Source organism: Papaver somniferum, chromosome 5 (genome assembly GCF_003573695.1).
Source record: "Papaver somniferum cultivar HN1 chromosome 5, ASM357369v1, whole genome shotgun sequence".
Taxonomy (NCBI): Eukaryota; Viridiplantae; Streptophyta; class Magnoliopsida; order Ranunculales; family Papaveraceae; genus Papaver; species Papaver somniferum.
Window position 1 is genome coordinate 176564873 of NC_039362.1, and position 17448 is coordinate 176582320.

A 17448-nucleotide genomic window follows, 5' to 3' on the forward strand; every position below is an offset into this window, starting at 1 on the left:
TCTCAAACTAATCTCAAACCCTAAACAGAAACCGTGTGCACTGTCTTGACTTTGTGTGGATTTTCTGACTTATCCAGCCCAATTAGATGGGTCTAATCGCTTCTAACAGGTCCCTTATGTCTTGTAGAGTCCGTGGGTACCAAATTTGCCCATTGAATCGCCTCCTAGGTCGCTCAAATCCTTGATCCAAAACTGTTGACGCTGCTGCCTTTTTTTTCCGCCAAAATCCAGTTTTGAAACTTTGAAGATGACCTCCCCCTATCCAGTTCCGGTGTCCCTTTAGTACATGCCCTGAAATGGGGTTCCCCTTAGTAATTAGGTTACCCCTTATCCAAAGTGAGAGTCCGTATAGTAATTTTCTCCCACGAGCGCAAAAACCACTTTTTAGCCAATTTCGCCGCAAAAGCTTATTTCTCCAAAAAACCTACAAAGACATAAAATAACCAAATAAGTACAAAATCGAGCACTAACAATATAAACAATTGGGACAAATTAGACACATAAATGCGTCTATCAAATACCCCCAAACTTATTATTTGCTAGTCCTCGAGCAAATCTAATCTAAAATAAAATGACTACACTTAGCACGTGCAGTAAGCCGTTAAACCACTAGGTGGCCCTAGTGGCGGAGTGTTGTCTCCGGGGGGTTTACCAGAGGTGTACCCACAAAACCTTAATACTCCAGAGCTTAGCTATCTACGCAGAACCTTGGAAGGCACTAAAGAATCTCCTTGGTTGGCATACTTATTGACTACAGGAAGAAGTACCCTGATGCGAAATTCCAATTGTGTACACGAGTTTGCACTCAAGCATACTAAAATTCATATAAAGTGACAGAGCTCTACTCAGATAGTTGCACTATGGACATCATATTCGGAGTCTAAACTAATCACATGGATAGATCAAGAAGATGGATATAGAAAACATAGATGGTTTTGATGTTTACTAAGTGAACGACGTTTCCCATATCTGTCTGAAGGCCTCCGCCAAAATGAACCTATCCTAATGGATTGAGATACTAGTCTGACTAATATCAACACACTGGCATATACAAGGGTACCAGTGGTCGATAACCTAACTCTAGGTCAACACAACTGGCATATACAAGGGTACCAGTGGTCGACTTTATTGAATTTATTCCTTTTGGTCAAATGGTCTGGTCTCAATTCTTTCTTTTTTTTTTTTTTTTTTTTTTTTTTTTTTTACTTTTTTGTAACCATTTTTTTTTCATCTCTTTTTCTTTTTCAACTTTTTTTTTTTTCATGGTATCTCAATCACTCTAATTCACCCTAGCATTGGTAACAACTTGAATCGTGGGCCCCACCTATCACTTAGAGAAACATAGTTTAAAAACAAAAAAATAAAAATAGAAGTGAAAAGGACTCAACGAGATATGGTGAAACTATCATGTTATTTCTAACACCTGAGCTCTGTGCTTTTATAATAGACTCTTTAGATGTTTCCATCTAATCAGATTGGTTCCTCAAACTCCTACAATCAAAATGCTTCCATCCACTTAGATTAGTTAGTGCAATCCTCAATAGGCATAATTTCTAAGCTCTGGAGTTTATTTATTGCAACTAAAAAGTTTCTCCCATACCCCCAAACTTAAACCTAACATTGTCCTCAATGTTCTAAAGATGAAATTAAAAGCATGAACAAGGAGAAACTGTTACCATTTGAAATGAAAGAGTTACGGAAGGATATTACCTGGTTGCATGAGATTGGGTTACCTCCCAAGAAGTGCTAAGTTTAAAGTCTTCAGCCAGACTAAGAAAAGTTAGTCAACTCGAACCGTATAACAGTAGCCGGAATAACTGTGGGTCTTTAAAACCAAAAAGAGCTGACAAAAGGAAACTGCAGTGAACCAAGAAAATGTACAAGACTAGCATGCCCTTACCTACCTAGTTTCCTGATTAAGATATCTATATCTAATTGTGGTTCAGGTTCAGGTTCTATAAAAGGGTCTAAATATATTTCTTTAGGCTGCAACTCCTCAAAATTGAGATCCGAATTATTAGGTCCTAGAGTCTGTAAATACTTAAATAAGAACTTAGAAGCACAAAATAATAACCTAAATAATTGAGGATCCTCTAAGTCAATCAGGTTTGACTTACATAATTGACCACAGTGAGAGTAGTGGTCATTCTTAAGAAAATGTGTCGATTCTAATATCCTAAAGTAATTAGGTTTAGTCTCAGAACTTAATAATTGACACATTTGAAATTTATACGTTCCCACAATTGTTTGAAAAATATTTGGTGGGAAAACAAAGTCGATCTTAGTATCATAGCCTGGTCTAACCTCATCAACCAGAGGATGGGTTTCTAACAACTGAACTTCCTTATGGACATCACTAGGTTCAGGAAAACGAGTATGAAAGTAATCTTGTAAAATGGTTGAGGCATTGATGTCAAGTCCTAAGTGTGGGGACTTTCTGAGAGTTAAAGGTAAGGCACTAGGGAAGTGATAATCACCCCCAAACTTAGAGTTTTCAGTTTCTCTAGATAGACCTCTAATTATTTCTTGAATTTCCGTATCTTCAGAGTCCTTAAAATATTCAAGAGATTCTTCTAAGTTATTCAGGTAGTGCATCTTTATCTCATCTCTACGGGTCTATCTTCTTCCAAGACTATTGTTTCTAAGTCGCTAGACTCTAAAACAGTATTTTCGAAATGAACCCGTTCCTCTAAACCACTATCGGCTTCGTAATCAAAAGGAAAAACTACATCGTCTAAAACGGTGGTATCCCTAATCAAATCCTCGTCCTTTTGAATAGGTGAATAATCATAAAAATTATTTGGATTTGAAGTAGAAAATATAATCACTATAAAGCTCAATTGGATTACTAGATTCCTGATTACTATGCCTACATATTTCAGATTCTTCATCACTACTATCCTCATCATCATAATAGTACGAAGATGATTGAACCTTATCTAAATAAGTAGTGTTACCAATTATAACCTCGTTATCTTGATTATGTGAAAAAGTATCTTCATTCTCAAGGGTATTATTGGATACACTATATTGGCAATTCAAGTTATTTCGAGCAATACTTTCGTTCGTCTCTAACTCAAGTCTACGTGTCGACTCAGCTATCCTCTCAAGGGTCTCTTCCAAAGAAAGTTCCCTTAGTGTAGGATCTAAGTTTTGAGTTAATCTATTGAGGATATCTTCTACAGATTCAGTTGTTGTTGCAGTTCTTTCGTCCATAACTACATTATTCACCTCATCTAATTTATACGTCGATTCAGCTAACTGACGTGATGACTTAGCTAAATTCCTGAGAGTCTCTTCTAGAGAAGGAATAGGAACTGAAGGATCATAATAAGGACTACTTTTCAAAAGTTTGATTGTATCCTCTAAAGACGAAGAACTAGTATTATAATCTTCTTGCTCGTATGACTGATGCGCGTGCGGATAGTAATTGGGCTCACCATGGTATGAACCATAACCTTGAAAAGGTTGGCGTCCCCAGTCACTATTCTCACTATGGTCATAATACTGATGATGTCCATATTCAAATTCAGGTCGATATTCATTGTATTGGCTTCTATCATACCAGTTCGACATTCTTAATTGCAGGGGAATTCTACGCAATCACAAACAAGTCCGACTCGACCAAATCAAACCTATAGAATCTAGCAAACAAAAAGCATGATGGCTCCACTTAGATTGTTTTCTAGACCAGCTTCTATTCCTTCGAAAAGGAATTCGTTACAATTTGAGCACACCCCTCTGGAATCAATCCGAGCTAATGTAAGTTGAATCGAGGCGAGGGAAGCTCAGTGGAGCTTTGATACCCAAGGCCTCACCGCTATCACAAGGCGGCGCAGTCACGCATTCAACTCACAGAAACCATCATGAACTTTGAAATGTGCTTAAAGAGCAACCAATATTTTTCGAACGAGTTTCCTATTAAGCTCGTTACCCTATTGGTCTCGTTCTATTCAAAATTTTAGGCTTAGGTTCGCGTTTGGTTTTGTTTTCCTAAGGCGGGCAAGAAGGAAACGGTGATGAAATCCGAGTCCTTATCTTGATTTGGCCAGGCCTTGCCCTTTACTAGGAAATTAAAAACAGTCCAAATTCGTCCTCAGTCAATGAATCACCTTAAGGAATACAGTAACTCGCTTACAGGAGATTCGCGAGTGTTTCGATGGACTTACCTCCCGTACCAGACGGGGGATGAACCGTTGAAGTCGACTCGGGCCACGACTCCTATGTCATGTACGAACCCGAGGGGCCGAGACGATATCGTAATCGTCGTCCTTCCCTGCAAACAGTTTGTATTTAAGGATACCCTTCCTTAGGGTTTAAAAATAAAAATAAAAATGTCCAAAAGTCCAGAATAAAGTCCAAATAAAAAGTCCAAAAATTACAAAAATTATGAAAAATAAAGCCTATTTACAAATTCTAAAAAAATATATAAAAGCTATATACAAAAAAATAAATAAAAATAATAATAATAAAAAAAATTAAATCCTCAAAAAATTATGTCTTTTTTCTCTTCTCTTTTATCTTTTAGCTTTTAGCTTTAAGCTTTTTTGTTCCCAAGTCCTTAGTATTCCACTTCGAACCTGTAAATCAAAGACACAAAAAGAAACGTAAAAAGGAACAAATAATAGTAAAAAAATAAAATAAAATAATAAACCTAAAAACAAATCTATATACAAGTCCGCGTCGGCGGCGCCATTTTGTTGTAGTAATTCGATTGCGGTAAATAAGGATTCGTTGCTCGGACTTGTAAATATTTAAAAATTAAGATATATACAGAATATATGTCACAAGATCAAGAGGAACCAAGACTCAGGATTCCAATGTGTTTCATATTCAAGTGGCTCAGAAAATAATCCTAGGCGATTATAGCTCAAAATAAAACAAGTATTAACTCTATCTTTTCCAAATTAGATTCCATAAAATATTACTTGTATATTATAAGCATGGAACATCAAGAATTCCTAGGACTAAGCATGTTCCATCAAACAAAATCACAAGTAATTAATTGAAATCATAAATCAATTAAAATCGGTGCAAAAAGTGAATTAAGAATTATTTAAATAACCACATGGCTGAAAAACAACTTCCTCCATCATCCCAGTAGTGGGGTTTAGCTACTCATAATAATCATGTTCTCAAAATACATACTTGATGCTCAAAATATGATTAAAAGAGTGAAAAATATAAAACAGTGAAACTACGACGCACTATAAGCGTCCAGAGAAGAACGATACCAGAGAACTGCAGTAAAAGAACGACACTCCTCTGCTGTTGTTGATGCTGCTGAAAATAAGTCTTCCCTGGAGAGTCTGTTCTTCGTGTTCTTCGAGCTTTGTTAATGGCAGCAGCAGCAGCAGGTACAGTTCCTACAACTCCTCCTGCGCCTCTCTGCTGGCCTCCCAATTGACCCCTAACTCTTCATCCCCCTTCTCTGACATAAAACCAACTATTTATAGGCTTTAAATCCCCTTGAAACTCGATCAAACCCCTTGGAAATCTCCATTATTCTTTACGGGTTGTTTGAAGAATAATCTTCTTCTTGTTGCGTTACAGGATGTTTCTAGCTATTCTCTCGTCTCAAATATCTTCTAGGACTTTTACCCAGCTGTTTTGATGTACATCCCATGCAAGATATCCCATAAATCTCTCAAACTAATCTCAAACCCTAAACAGAAACCGTGTGCACTGTCTTGACTTTGTGTGGATTTTCTGACTTATCCAGCCCAATTAGATGGGTCTAATCGCTTCTAAAAGGTCCCTTATGTCTTGTAGAGTCCGTGGGTACCAAATTTGCCCATTGAATCGCCTCCTAGTTCGCTCAAATCCTTGATCCAAAACTGTTGACGCTGCTGCCTTTTTTTCGCCAAAATCCAGTTTTGAAACTTTGAAGATGACCTCCCCCTATCCAGTTCCGGTGTCCCTTTAGTACATGCCCTAAAATGGGGTTCCCCTTAGTAATTAGGTTACCCCTTATCCAAAGTGAGAGTCCGTATAGTAATTTTCTCCCACGAGCGCAAAAACCACTTTTTAGCCAATTTCGCCGCAAAAGCTTATTTCTCCAAAAACACCTACAAAGACATAAAATAACCAAATAAGTACAAAATCGAGCACTAACAATATAAACAATTGGGACAAATTAGACACATAAATGCGTCTATCAGAAACACTCTTTCATTATGGAATATCAATTCCATCAAATTCCATCAATACCAGGCGTTACCACCTCTTCCCATTTAACTCATCTGTTTCTCTTTCTTACGAGGCCGGAGTACGTTTCACTTAGACTTGTATAAATAGGTCTTACATATTTTCCACCAAGACAACAAGTTTTTGGTCGTGAGAAATACAATACTCAGATAGGCAACTTTGCTAGCTTTCCCAAAAGCTTTCACCTTCTGACACAAGTCAAGTACTACTCTTCCAGAACTGTTCTGGTCTCAACACTCTCTTCGCTTCCCTCCCTAAACAAGCCCTTCTCCTCCTCTTTGTGACTGAAGCAAATCCGGAACGACCATTTCTTGGTTTAGGCCGGAGTTGTACAGATTGATCTCTCGAATCTAAAGTACTCCCGTGCAATACATTTGTTTAGGGTTCAGATATGTTTCTCACTCACCTACCGGAATTACCAAAATCGGCAGAAATAATTTTCACCCATAAACAACAGTGTCCTGATGGTATCATGGGCGTAGGAGTACAACTGTACCTTGTATCAGTGGGAGATTGGTAGGGGTTCAACTGTAGATCAGTCCGAAGTTATCTTGGAGTAGGTTAGTGTATGTAGCGGCTTAATACAATGTGTATTCAATCTGGACTAGGTCCCGGGGTTTTTCTGCATTTGCGGTTTCCTCGTTAACAAAACTTCTGGTGTCTGTGTTATTTCTTTTCCTCATTATATTTTATATAATAGAAATAATACAGGTTGTGCGTTCGTGATCATCAACTTCTCTAATCCAACTTTTGGTTGTTGATTGTAGTTGATTGATCCTTGGACATTGGTCTTTGGTACCATCAGGACACTGTTGATTTTAGCTTGAGTAGAAATCAAATCGAGAGATTGAGATAATAACTCCTTGAGATACTTTTTATCTAGATTGAGTCTGACTGTCTAGTTGATTCTCTAGCAAAGTATTTCGGAGTTAGTCCATACAGATTTCTAAGCGAAATATTGGGTGGTGTTGTTAGACCTCCGCTTTTTCACCACCTACTTATAAGTTTGAAGCATATTGGTGCTCCCATCCAGATTTTCTCAAGGTAGTTCTAGAAAGATGGAATATTAATCTATCTAATGATTTAATTAGAAAATTGAATTCTCTGGGTTCCTTACAAGTTGGAGCAAACAGAAGATAGGTTGTATTAAAAACAAAATTGGGAAGTTAAAAAAGAAGCTACTTCACTTACAAGTTCTTAATCCGACAGTGGCTATTCTTCAGCAAGAAAAAATTACTTTAGATCAACTAAATGAGTATATAATCATGGAGGCTACATACTGGGAGCAAAGGATGAAACAAATATGGTTGAAAACTGGTGATCAAAATTCAAAGAAATTTCATTATTTGTTCATCATCGTAAAAAGAAAAAAAATATCTCGAGCCTACAAGCTAGTGACGGTCAATAGCTTACTAATCCTAGTGCGATTGCAGATGAATTAATCTCCTTTTTGAAAAATCTATTTCAAGAAGATACGAATATCCAACATCCATACAACTTACAACAGTTCTTTATCACTGGACGAAGCTCAAAAACACATCGATTTCTTCAATCCCTACAACCGAAATCATTTGGAAGGTGGTGAAAGATATGAACTTATTTGGTTCTCCTGGTCCCGACGTTTTTCCAGTAATCTTCTACAAGAAATGTTGGTCCATAGTGGGAGAGGAAACTACAAACTTCATCCAAGAAGTATTCAACACAGGTGAACTCCCAAATAAGTTAAACCATACCCATATTAGCTTAATTCCAAAAGTGAAACTCCGGCTATGGAAATGGAGTTTAGACCAATCTCTCTGTGCAATGTCTTATACAAGTTTGTAGCAAAAATCATTACTAAGAGACTAAGCCCTTATCTATATAGATTTATTGCTTGATATCAGAATGCCTTTGTAAAAAACAGACAAATTACAAATAATTTTGTTATTGCTAAGGAGTTATTTCATTCTATTCATAAGTCTAAGCCAAAACATGACTATTTTGCTCTTAAACTAGACATGTCGAAGGCATACGATAGAGTTTCTTGGTCCTTTAATTTTTGGGTTTCATGCTTCATCAGATGGGGATTCATGGTCATTCTTACAACTTGATAATAAATTGTGTCTCTACTTATACCTTTTCTATCCTACTTAATGGTGCTCATTATGGAAACTTCAAAAGTGGAAGAGGTTTACGTCAAGGTTGTCCATTATCTCCATCTTTGTTCATTATCTTTTCTCAAGGATTGTCTCTTCTCATAACAAGGAGCGAAAGTTTAAATCCTTATAAATAATACCAGTTTAATAACAGAGCACCATCAATAAGTCATCTCATGTTCGCTGACGACTTATTCTTCTTCGGAAAAAACTCAGAAGTAAATGCTCAGCAGTTGAAGTTTATCTTGGATAATTATTCTTCTTTCTCAGGTCAGATCATAAATTACTCTAAATCTTCAATACACTTTAATAATGGTTGCTCTAACTTCAAAAAAAGCAGAATAATTCAGTTGCTTAGTGTTAAGGAAATGGCAGTAAATGAAAAGTACTTAGGATCATATCCATTGAAGTCATACTACAGTATTGAGACTCATGAGCCATTCATATCAAAGTTTGGAACCAAGTTATCAGGATACAGATCCTTCTATGTTAATTATTCTGGTAGAACGGTTCTGTCAAAGAATGTCCTCTCGGCTATTCATGTTTATTCGATGGGAATAAGTAAACTTCCAAAGGGGGTAACTAATTAATCAGATATCTAGGATCCAACGTGCTTTTTGGTGGGGACATGACACAAGTACTAAGAAGTGTTACTTTATTAACTGGGATAAAATGTCAAGACCTAAGGAAGATGTAGGTTTAGGGTTAATAAATATGGAACAGGTAAATGTTTTTTTAATCGCTAAACTGGTTTGGTGTTTCCTTACAAGTGCATATGCTACATGGGTTAAACTATACATGGCCAAATCCTTACAATCTGTCTCAATTTGGGATTGTGAATCAAAATCGGGTGATTCAAAAACGTGGAAAGATATGTTATCCGTCAGAGAGCTGTTATAAACAATTATTGTTTGTTTATTGGCTCAGGTGATTCAATTCACATTCGGAATGATCCTTGGGTGCCAAATATACCAGGTTTTCGACCAACAAGGCTAACTAAATCAATCATTCAAGTGGAAGTTGTCTTAGATCTTTTCATTCAGGGTCAAAAAGAATGGAATGTTGAATTATTGTCCCAGATTTTTCCGTCTCACCAAGTGGAGGCTATTGCAAGTATTTATATCCCCCAGGGTGAGTTTATCAAGGATAAATTGGTTTGGTAAAACAAAAGATGGGAACTTTTACCACAAAATCTTGCTACAAACTACTTGTAGATAATGTGGCTACGAGTTCAACAATCTCTTCTTTACGTGGAAGTTGTTTTGGAAAAAATGAAGACTCAACCGAAGAATCATACTTTTATATGGAAGGTACTTCACAATGGTCTTGCTGTTTACGATAACTGAATAAGGTTTAACAGTCAAATTCAGAATGTTTGCCTCTTTGTAACATAGAAGAAGAATCAGTTAACCACTTATTGTTCGAGTGTCAGTTTTCTAAAGCAGTTTTTCAGGAAAGTCCATTATCTATTTAAATACCAGATGGTGCTTATCCGATGGACATTATTCAACTTTGGTTAGGTCAGGCAGATTAGGTATCATGCTTAACTTGGGATCTTGTATCGTGTGGTATATATGGAAAATGAGAAATGATCGAGTCTTCAACAATACACAAGCTTCAGTACCACAGTGTATACAAAAGGCTCTATAAGATTTCAAAGTGTTTGATCTACACCATGCTCTCAATTTCTGCCCTTCAGTTCCTATCATGCAACAAAATAAAACCATTTTGGAAGCTCCTCCATTGTTATACATTAAGATGAGTATAGATGCAACATATAATAATGGTAGAGGTGCTGGCGCAACGATAGCTAGAGACTCGTCTGGAAGATATTTGGGAATGGAGCTTTCTGTTTCGATGCTTTCTCTGCAACAGTGGTGGAGTCTAAAGCTTATGGCCTTGGTATTCAACTGGTAAGAAGAATTCAAGTGGCTAAAATCATTATAGAAGCGGATGCTGAAGAGATTCTTAAAGCTATCACGGGGAACTCGAACGATATTCCTTGGAGTATTCATTCTACAATTCACTCAATCAAAGATCGCATCAAAGATTTCAGCGAAGTTAGTTTTAAAATTGTTCCTAAACATGCTAATTCAATTGCTCATGACTTGGTTCAATTTGCAGTTTCAAACTTTGTAGACAGATGGTGGGTTCATGATGATCCACCTTATTGTATTATGCGGCGCCTCGATTTATTTGAGGATTAATATAATAAAATGATCTGTTTCTTTCAAAAAAAAAATAATAATAATAAAGCGCGCGGCTTATGGTCGACCATAGAGTTCTTCCAAATAATTTTTCCCATTTTTCCTATTTGTTTTTCAATTTCGTTCATGCATAGCATGAGCAAAATTGGTTCTACAGAAATTGCCCTAAGAAAATTTTGAATCGTGAGGTTTATTTTGGATCACAATGTTAGGTTCAAGATTTCGTGTAATTGGCTTGTTTAAGATGTGTCTAGAAAAGTATTCATCATTCAATTGTCCAAAGTATCCCTACTTAATACCAAAAAAGTATATTCGTATAGATATTTGATGGGGGTAAAGTGGGAAACAAAAATTGCAGCTTCTTTTTTTTTTAATAAAACTTAGGCGGAGCCTAAGGATTTGGATTGCTAATAATGCAAGTGTGGTCATTGTTTAGACAAACATTAGACCCACTGCTAAGGTTCTTACAAGTTATAGCCAAATTCAAAGCTTGGAGATTTTGGGTTCTATGTAACAGTTTAAGACCCAATAAAACAAAAGTTATAGGTTTGATATGTAATAGAGATTCTTCATTCGATGTCTGTCTTTCCTTGTGGTAGTTTCTACTGAATCTTTCTTTGATTGCTTGGATGTATAGAGTGTTGAAGTGCTCCAGGATTTCACTTGTTTCAGCATGTATTTCTATGTTCATGTGCTGCTTTTCCTCTGCCCATTGAAAGGCTAAGTCTGCTCCTCATGTGGCTCCTTCTGTTCCCCACTGTCATGTGTGTCCTCTGCTATCAATATAGTTGCCTGCAAAATCAGTAATAGTTAGTGCAGAGAAAAACTGATAAGTGTTGGGATCCTGAATAGTACAAATTTTGATTAAGAAACCAAAGATCTGCTTGTGTTGTTGGATCCCAACAATAGTTCCAGGAGTAGCTATTTGGGATTCATTCTCAATGATATGCCCCTGAGTATTCAAGGCATGGCAATGTAACTTGTGAATTCTGTTATGATCACAGAGATGTTGTTGAATGCTGAGAGTAGTATTCTTAGCATTAGGAGAGATGTTTTGGAAAACTAGATCACATCTAGCCTTCCAAATGAACCAACAAGTGGTAGCATAGATGCAGATATTATGACTGATGTTCGCATTGTGAAACCAGTCATTAAACCAGTCCATGAACACAGTATGGTGATCAAATAAGCCATGATTTCCACCTAACATTTGCTGCCAGACTCAGTGGAAGCAGAGCAGTTGAGGAACATGTGTGTCATAGATTCCTCCCCACAGTTGCATAATTTGTATATGGGATCAATATAGTGGAGAATGGTTTCAGTTTTGGCATTAGTTGGAAGAATTTCATGAGCACATTTCTAGAGAAAAATTTTGACAGTTGGTGCCACTTCCAAGTTCCATATAGCTCTCCAGTCTCTTGTTGTTTGATCATTTTTATAGAGATTCTCTATTTTGGCTTTGTATAAAGCTTTAACAGAGAATTTTCCTGTGTTGTTGAGTTTCCAGTGAATACTGTCTTCTTCTCTGGGTTAAAAACACAATTAGTGATGACTTGAGTAGTGTCAGAGCTAAAATTTTGCTGAATGAGCTGAATATTCCATTCCCTTTGATCTGTCATTAGGTGAGCTAGCAGTTGGATATCATTGGGGCAGTTAGCAGGTTTGATGAGTTTGTCAGTTGAAGTAGGTATCCAAAAGTCCTCCCAAATTTTTATTGTGTTGCCATTTCCTATTCTCCATTCACAGTGTTGTTGAATGTTCTGAATACCCTCTAAAACCCCTTTCCATATTCAGGAGCCTCCATCTTTAGCTTTGGTGTTCATGCTGAGAACATTTCTTCCCAATAAATATTTGGCATCCATCAGTTGGTACCAGAGAGAATCCTTGTCCTGCTCCAATCTCCATCCTATTTTTGTTATCATGGCACTGTTGAAAAGCTCCATATTCATAAAACCTAATCCACCAAGCTCCTTAGGTTTGCAAATGGCTGTCCAGGATTTTGGGTAGTAGCCTGTGGGGTTTTCCAGGTTCTTTCCCCAGAAGAAATCTCTTTGTAGTTTGTTCATATCTTGACAGGTTTGCTTTGGGATTCTGAAACAATTCATTTGATAGATGCTCGCTGTAGAGGTGACAGATTTTATTATAACTTCTCTTCCAGCTGGGTTCAGTGGGGAATTCTTCCAGCTAGACAGGTTTCTCTTCATCTTATCCACTCCTGGTTTGAAAGATTGGATCTTTCTTCTATGGGTAAATAAAGGAGAGCCTAGATACTTGTCATTTGTAGGTAGAATTTGAACTCCAAGCAGTTTGCAGATAATAGGCATAAGAGATGGATCAGTGTCCTTGCTGAAGAAGACTCCTGATTTGCTGAAGTTGATGAGTTGGCCAGAAGTATCTCCAAAAATGTTGAGGATATCCTTGAGATTATGTGCTTCAATAGTGTTTTCCTTGCAGAAAACCATACAATCATCAGCAAAGAGGAGATGATTTATGGATGGGGCATTTCTACAAAATTTTATTCCAGAGATGAGACCCAACTCTTCAGCATGAGATAAGGTTCTGGATAGAGCCTCCATGCAGAAAAGAAACAGGTAAGGAGACAGGGGGTCTCCTTGCCTGAGTCCTGTAGTAGGGTTGAAGAATTTGTCAGGGGAGCCATTTAGAAGGACAACAGTAGAGGTAGTGGATATGCATTGCATAATCTTGTTGCTCCATTCAGAGTTGAAGCCAATTTTAACCATAATTGTATGCAGAAACTTCCAGTCCACTCTGTCAAAGGCTTTAGCCATATCAATCTTGATCCCCATACTTCCTTTGTTTCCTTTAAGACCTCTTCTGGTTCTCATGTGGTGAATAATTTCATGGGCAATGGCTATATTATCAGCTATTTGTGTTCCTGGTATGAAGGCGGATTGGTAGGGAGATATGATTTTGTTGAGGTATGGTTTCATTCTTTGGGCTAGCAGTTTGGATATGATTTTGTAAGTGGTGTTACAGAGGCTAATGGGTCTGAAATGGCTGGGACTAGTAGGGTTATCAATTTTGGGTATCAAGGATATGAAGGTTGAGTTCATTTCTTTGAGAAGGTATCCAGACTTGAAGAAATGTTGGACCATTTTGGCTAGGTCCTCTCCTATAATGTCCCAATTCGCTTGGAAGAAATTAGAATGGATATCTGACTTAAAAATTGCAGCTTCAACTTAGGGGTGTTGGCTTTATATAATAGAATAGATATCTGACTTAAAAATTATCAATGAGTCCGTATAAAATTGCACAAAACTTAAATATGTATCAGTCAAAATATATGAGGTGAGTCAGACCTTGAGTCAGATATCAAGAAGAAAAAAAAGAAAAATAATGATATGACATCTGACTCACATCGAGTCAGATTCAGATCCAAACAAGATGTAGGGGCGTAAAAGTGAATTTAGATGCAAATAGAGGTGCTTTCTGATGCCTATCTCAAAAGATAGACGGAGAGATAGGTCTTTCACTGAACCTCACTGAAACCTTAAACCATCGTTCATGGCAATCTCTTCTTGTTTGCGGCTCCCACTCTCACCATCATCATGGCTGATACGAACGCCATCATTTTCATCACCATTCCAATTCCCAATCCCAAATTACAATCTTAATAGTAATCGCAGATTATACCTAATCCCTAGATTCTATTGTTCTTCTTCATTAGACCAGCTTGTAGATATTTTACCACCAACAACAATAACAACAAGTACAGGATTGAAATGGGAGTCATTTCGGAAAAAGAAAGTTGTAATGCGTGTTGGGTATGTCGGAACTGATTATAAAGGTCATTCCTTTTTCCTCCTCCCTTGATGATTATTATAAAGGTCACTCCTTTTTTGCCCCCAAATATTGATTTGCTTATAAATTTGTGTATTGTGATTACAGGTTTGCAAATTCAACGACAAGAAACCTCGGCAATGAGTAAGTTCCTCTCCAATTTCTATAAATGTTGGCATAATTTAGTTAAAACTGTTAAATTAGTGGTGGTGGTGGAGGAGGAGGGTGGTGGTGGTTTACTGGTTACCAACTAATTGTATGTTGATGATCATTAAAAAAAATCAGGATTTAGTTTTTCTCCGTGTGGGTTACTCTATTTCTATAAATTTTTGCATAATCCAATTAGAACTGTTAAATTGGTGGAGGTGGAGGGTGTTGTTGTTGTTAGAATTATTAAATTGGTGGAGGTAGAGGGTGGTGGAGAGTGGTGGAGGATGGTGGTGTTGTTAGAACTGTTAAATAGGGGGAGGTGGAGGGTGGTGTTGTTTTACCTATCAATTGTATGTCATGCCCTTTGTTACTTGGTAATAAAGTTTTGGCGAAAAATGATTTACATGTTCAGGATCCTGAAATTTTGTTCATTTTAATTTGAGAACCACAAACCACGCGGTTGTGTCTTAACTCATCAGGTATCGAACCTTAAATGTAGCTAATACTATGTATATATGAGTAGATAGTTTGAATGGAGCGATTGTACTAATTGATTGCAGATTTTACTTATAGCTATTGAGGGAGAACTAGAGAAAGCAATTTTTAAGGCTGGTGGAATCCGTGAAAGTAATTACGGAGATTTGCAAAAAATTGGTTGGGGACGGAGTAGTCGAACAGATAAAGGAGTAAGTGAGTGGGTTTATCAATTTGTTTTAAGCGCCTCTACTTTTTCGCCTTTTTATTTATGTCTGTCTGTTGTATGTCTAGGTTCATTCGTTGTCAACAACCATCTCATTGAAAATGGAAATCCCTGAAAATGCATGGGTAGATGACCCTTGGGGGATTGCTCTTGCAAATTATGTTAACTCTAATCTTCCGAACAATGTCAAAGTTTTCAGTATTTTACCTTCGCAAAGGTAAAGATGGCGTTCTGTGTTGTAGATTTTGCACCTAAGTTCATAGATCTTTGGGGCCGTGTATATTGATATTTCTCTGTTCAGGAGCTTTGATGCAAGAAGAGAGTGTAGTATCCGGAAGTACACTTACCTCCTTCCGGTGGAAGTCATTGGGATTAAGAGCAACTGCAGCTCTGAGGAAATAGATCATCATTTGTCAGAGTTCAATAGTATTTTGAACTCTTTTGAGGTGCGTGTGACCATTGTTCTATGTTACCCTACGAAATAAGTCTTCCAATTGTCGATTTAGGAAGTACTGAGAACAACGTGTGGGAATCAAAGGTAAAGATTTCATCTCTTATTTCGTTTTATGTCCATTGCAGGGAGAACATCCCTTCCATAACTACACGATACGGTCCCAGTACAGGACACAACCTGCTGGCGGAAAAGTGGCGAAAAAAAGAAGACCAAAAACATCTAATAAAGCATCAGATTGTAATTCAGTGAAAATTGATATAGTCGAAAAAGGTGTGGTTGATGGAGCGATTGCTTCATCCAAAGATTCTGATGAGCAATCAGATGACATTGTGGAAATCAGTGAAGATGTTTTACAAGTTCCAGGCTCTGTCCAACCTACCCGTGCTAGATGGCTACATGAGCCTGATGAGAGTGACAAAATTGGCGCAGCTCACTTCAGAAAGATACACGTATGTTCTTGCGGAGAAGTCGAAAAAATGCAGGCAAAGAGTTACATCGAGATCAACATTGTTGGGGAGTCATTCATGTTGCATCAAGTAAGTCCATTTTATACTTCAAATAATTCACCAGCTTAAAATTTCATCTCACTATCAGGTTTCTAGAAACATGTGGCTTAGTGTCAATCAGAAACGATTTCGATTTTAGAAAACACGGTCTTGATTACATGTTTTTTTTAAATTTACTCTCATGTCAAACACGTCCAGATACGCAAAATGGTTGGGACAGCAGTTGCAGTGAAAAGAAAGTTACTACCACGGGATATAATGGTATTGTCCTTGAACAAGTTCACAAGATTCATCCTACCAATTGCTCCGTCAGAGGTACTGATTCTCAGAGGAAATCAGTTTACAGTGATCAATCGCAATGGCAATGCAACTCGTCCAGAGTTGAAGACGCTAGTAGAATCTGAGGAAATACTAAAAGGAGTGGATAATTTCTATAAATATCAACTTCTGCCTCAGCTATCACAATTCTTGGAACCTTCCCAGTCTCCATGGAAGCAATGGGTTGAAATCCTTGATGCCAACACAGGCATGCCAGATTCAGAAATGGAAGACGTCAGAAATGCTTGGAAAGCATGGAAGCAGAGTTTCAGGCGCACCGACAGTTATAAACCCCCCAGGCGTTTTCTGACGACATACTGACAAAAGCTAATTGCTTATGAATTTTTCACAATTTCACTGCTGTAATTACCGTAACCGAACATTTTTACCGGTTGATAACTGAATTAAAGAAAAAAAATTCTTCAGAAAATTTTGTTGTCTTTGTCCATTTCCATGTTCTGTCTCTACTTACCCAGATCTTGCAGGTGAGGTCTGATTCCCTTATCTACAAAAATATTCCCCCACCAAATCCAGTGGCTCCAATATGCATCAGATGGTCGGTGGTTTAAAATACTATGTCCGTGCACACGATCGCAGGAAGCGCATTCATTCATGTTACCACCACCAGGTAGAGCGGTAAAGACACAGTATAGAGAACCCATTTTCTTATTCTATGAAATTCAAGTACTGTTCTTGTCCCCCCAGTTTCATCAAGATCATACCATCTGTAATCTACTATACGATCGAACGTCTCGCAGCTCCTTATCCATTTTTGTGAAAATGATACAAAAGTAGAATGTCATATTAGAAAACTAACAACTTGGTCCTTTTTACTGCCTACAGTTTTGTGCAAAGTGTTTTGTGTCCCAGGTTTAGTAAACAATGAGATGAACAAAACTAGGGGCCAATGAACAGCAATTTACTCCTTATAAGTACCAACTCCATTGTCTTTCAGTTTCACTCAAATTCA

At 37.4% G+C, this 17448-nt stretch overlaps 1 protein-coding gene across 1 annotated transcript; it reads left to right on the forward strand.

Annotated features, from left to right (window-relative positions):
- Window positions 1-14011: 14011 nt before the first annotated feature.
- Window positions 14012-16920, forward strand: LOC113283762 (putative tRNA pseudouridine synthase). Its single transcript, XM_026533120.1, has 7 exons — window positions 14012-14357; window positions 14459-14494; window positions 15074-15186; window positions 15269-15417; window positions 15502-15646; window positions 15780-16190; window positions 16359-16920. Exons 1-7 carry the CDS (start codon window positions 14075-14077, stop codon window positions 16797-16799), a joined length of 1578 nt encoding a protein of 525 aa, XP_026388905.1. The 5' UTR covers window positions 14012-14074; the 3' UTR covers window positions 16800-16920.
- The last annotated feature ends 528 nt before the right edge of the window (window positions 16921-17448 follow it).

Coding starts and splice junctions, on each gene's coding strand:
- LOC113283762 (XM_026533120.1), top strand. CDS start 14,075: ATGGCAATCTCTTCTTGTTTGCGGCTCCCACTCTCACCATCATCATGG. Junction 14,358..14,458: donor TGTCGGAACTGATTATAAAG/GTCATTCCTTTT, acceptor TTGTGATTACAG/GTTTGCAAATTCAACGACAA. Junction 14,495..15,073: donor ACAAGAAACCTCGGCAATGA/GTAAGTTCCTCT, acceptor TTTTACTTATAG/CTATTGAGGGAGAACTAGAG.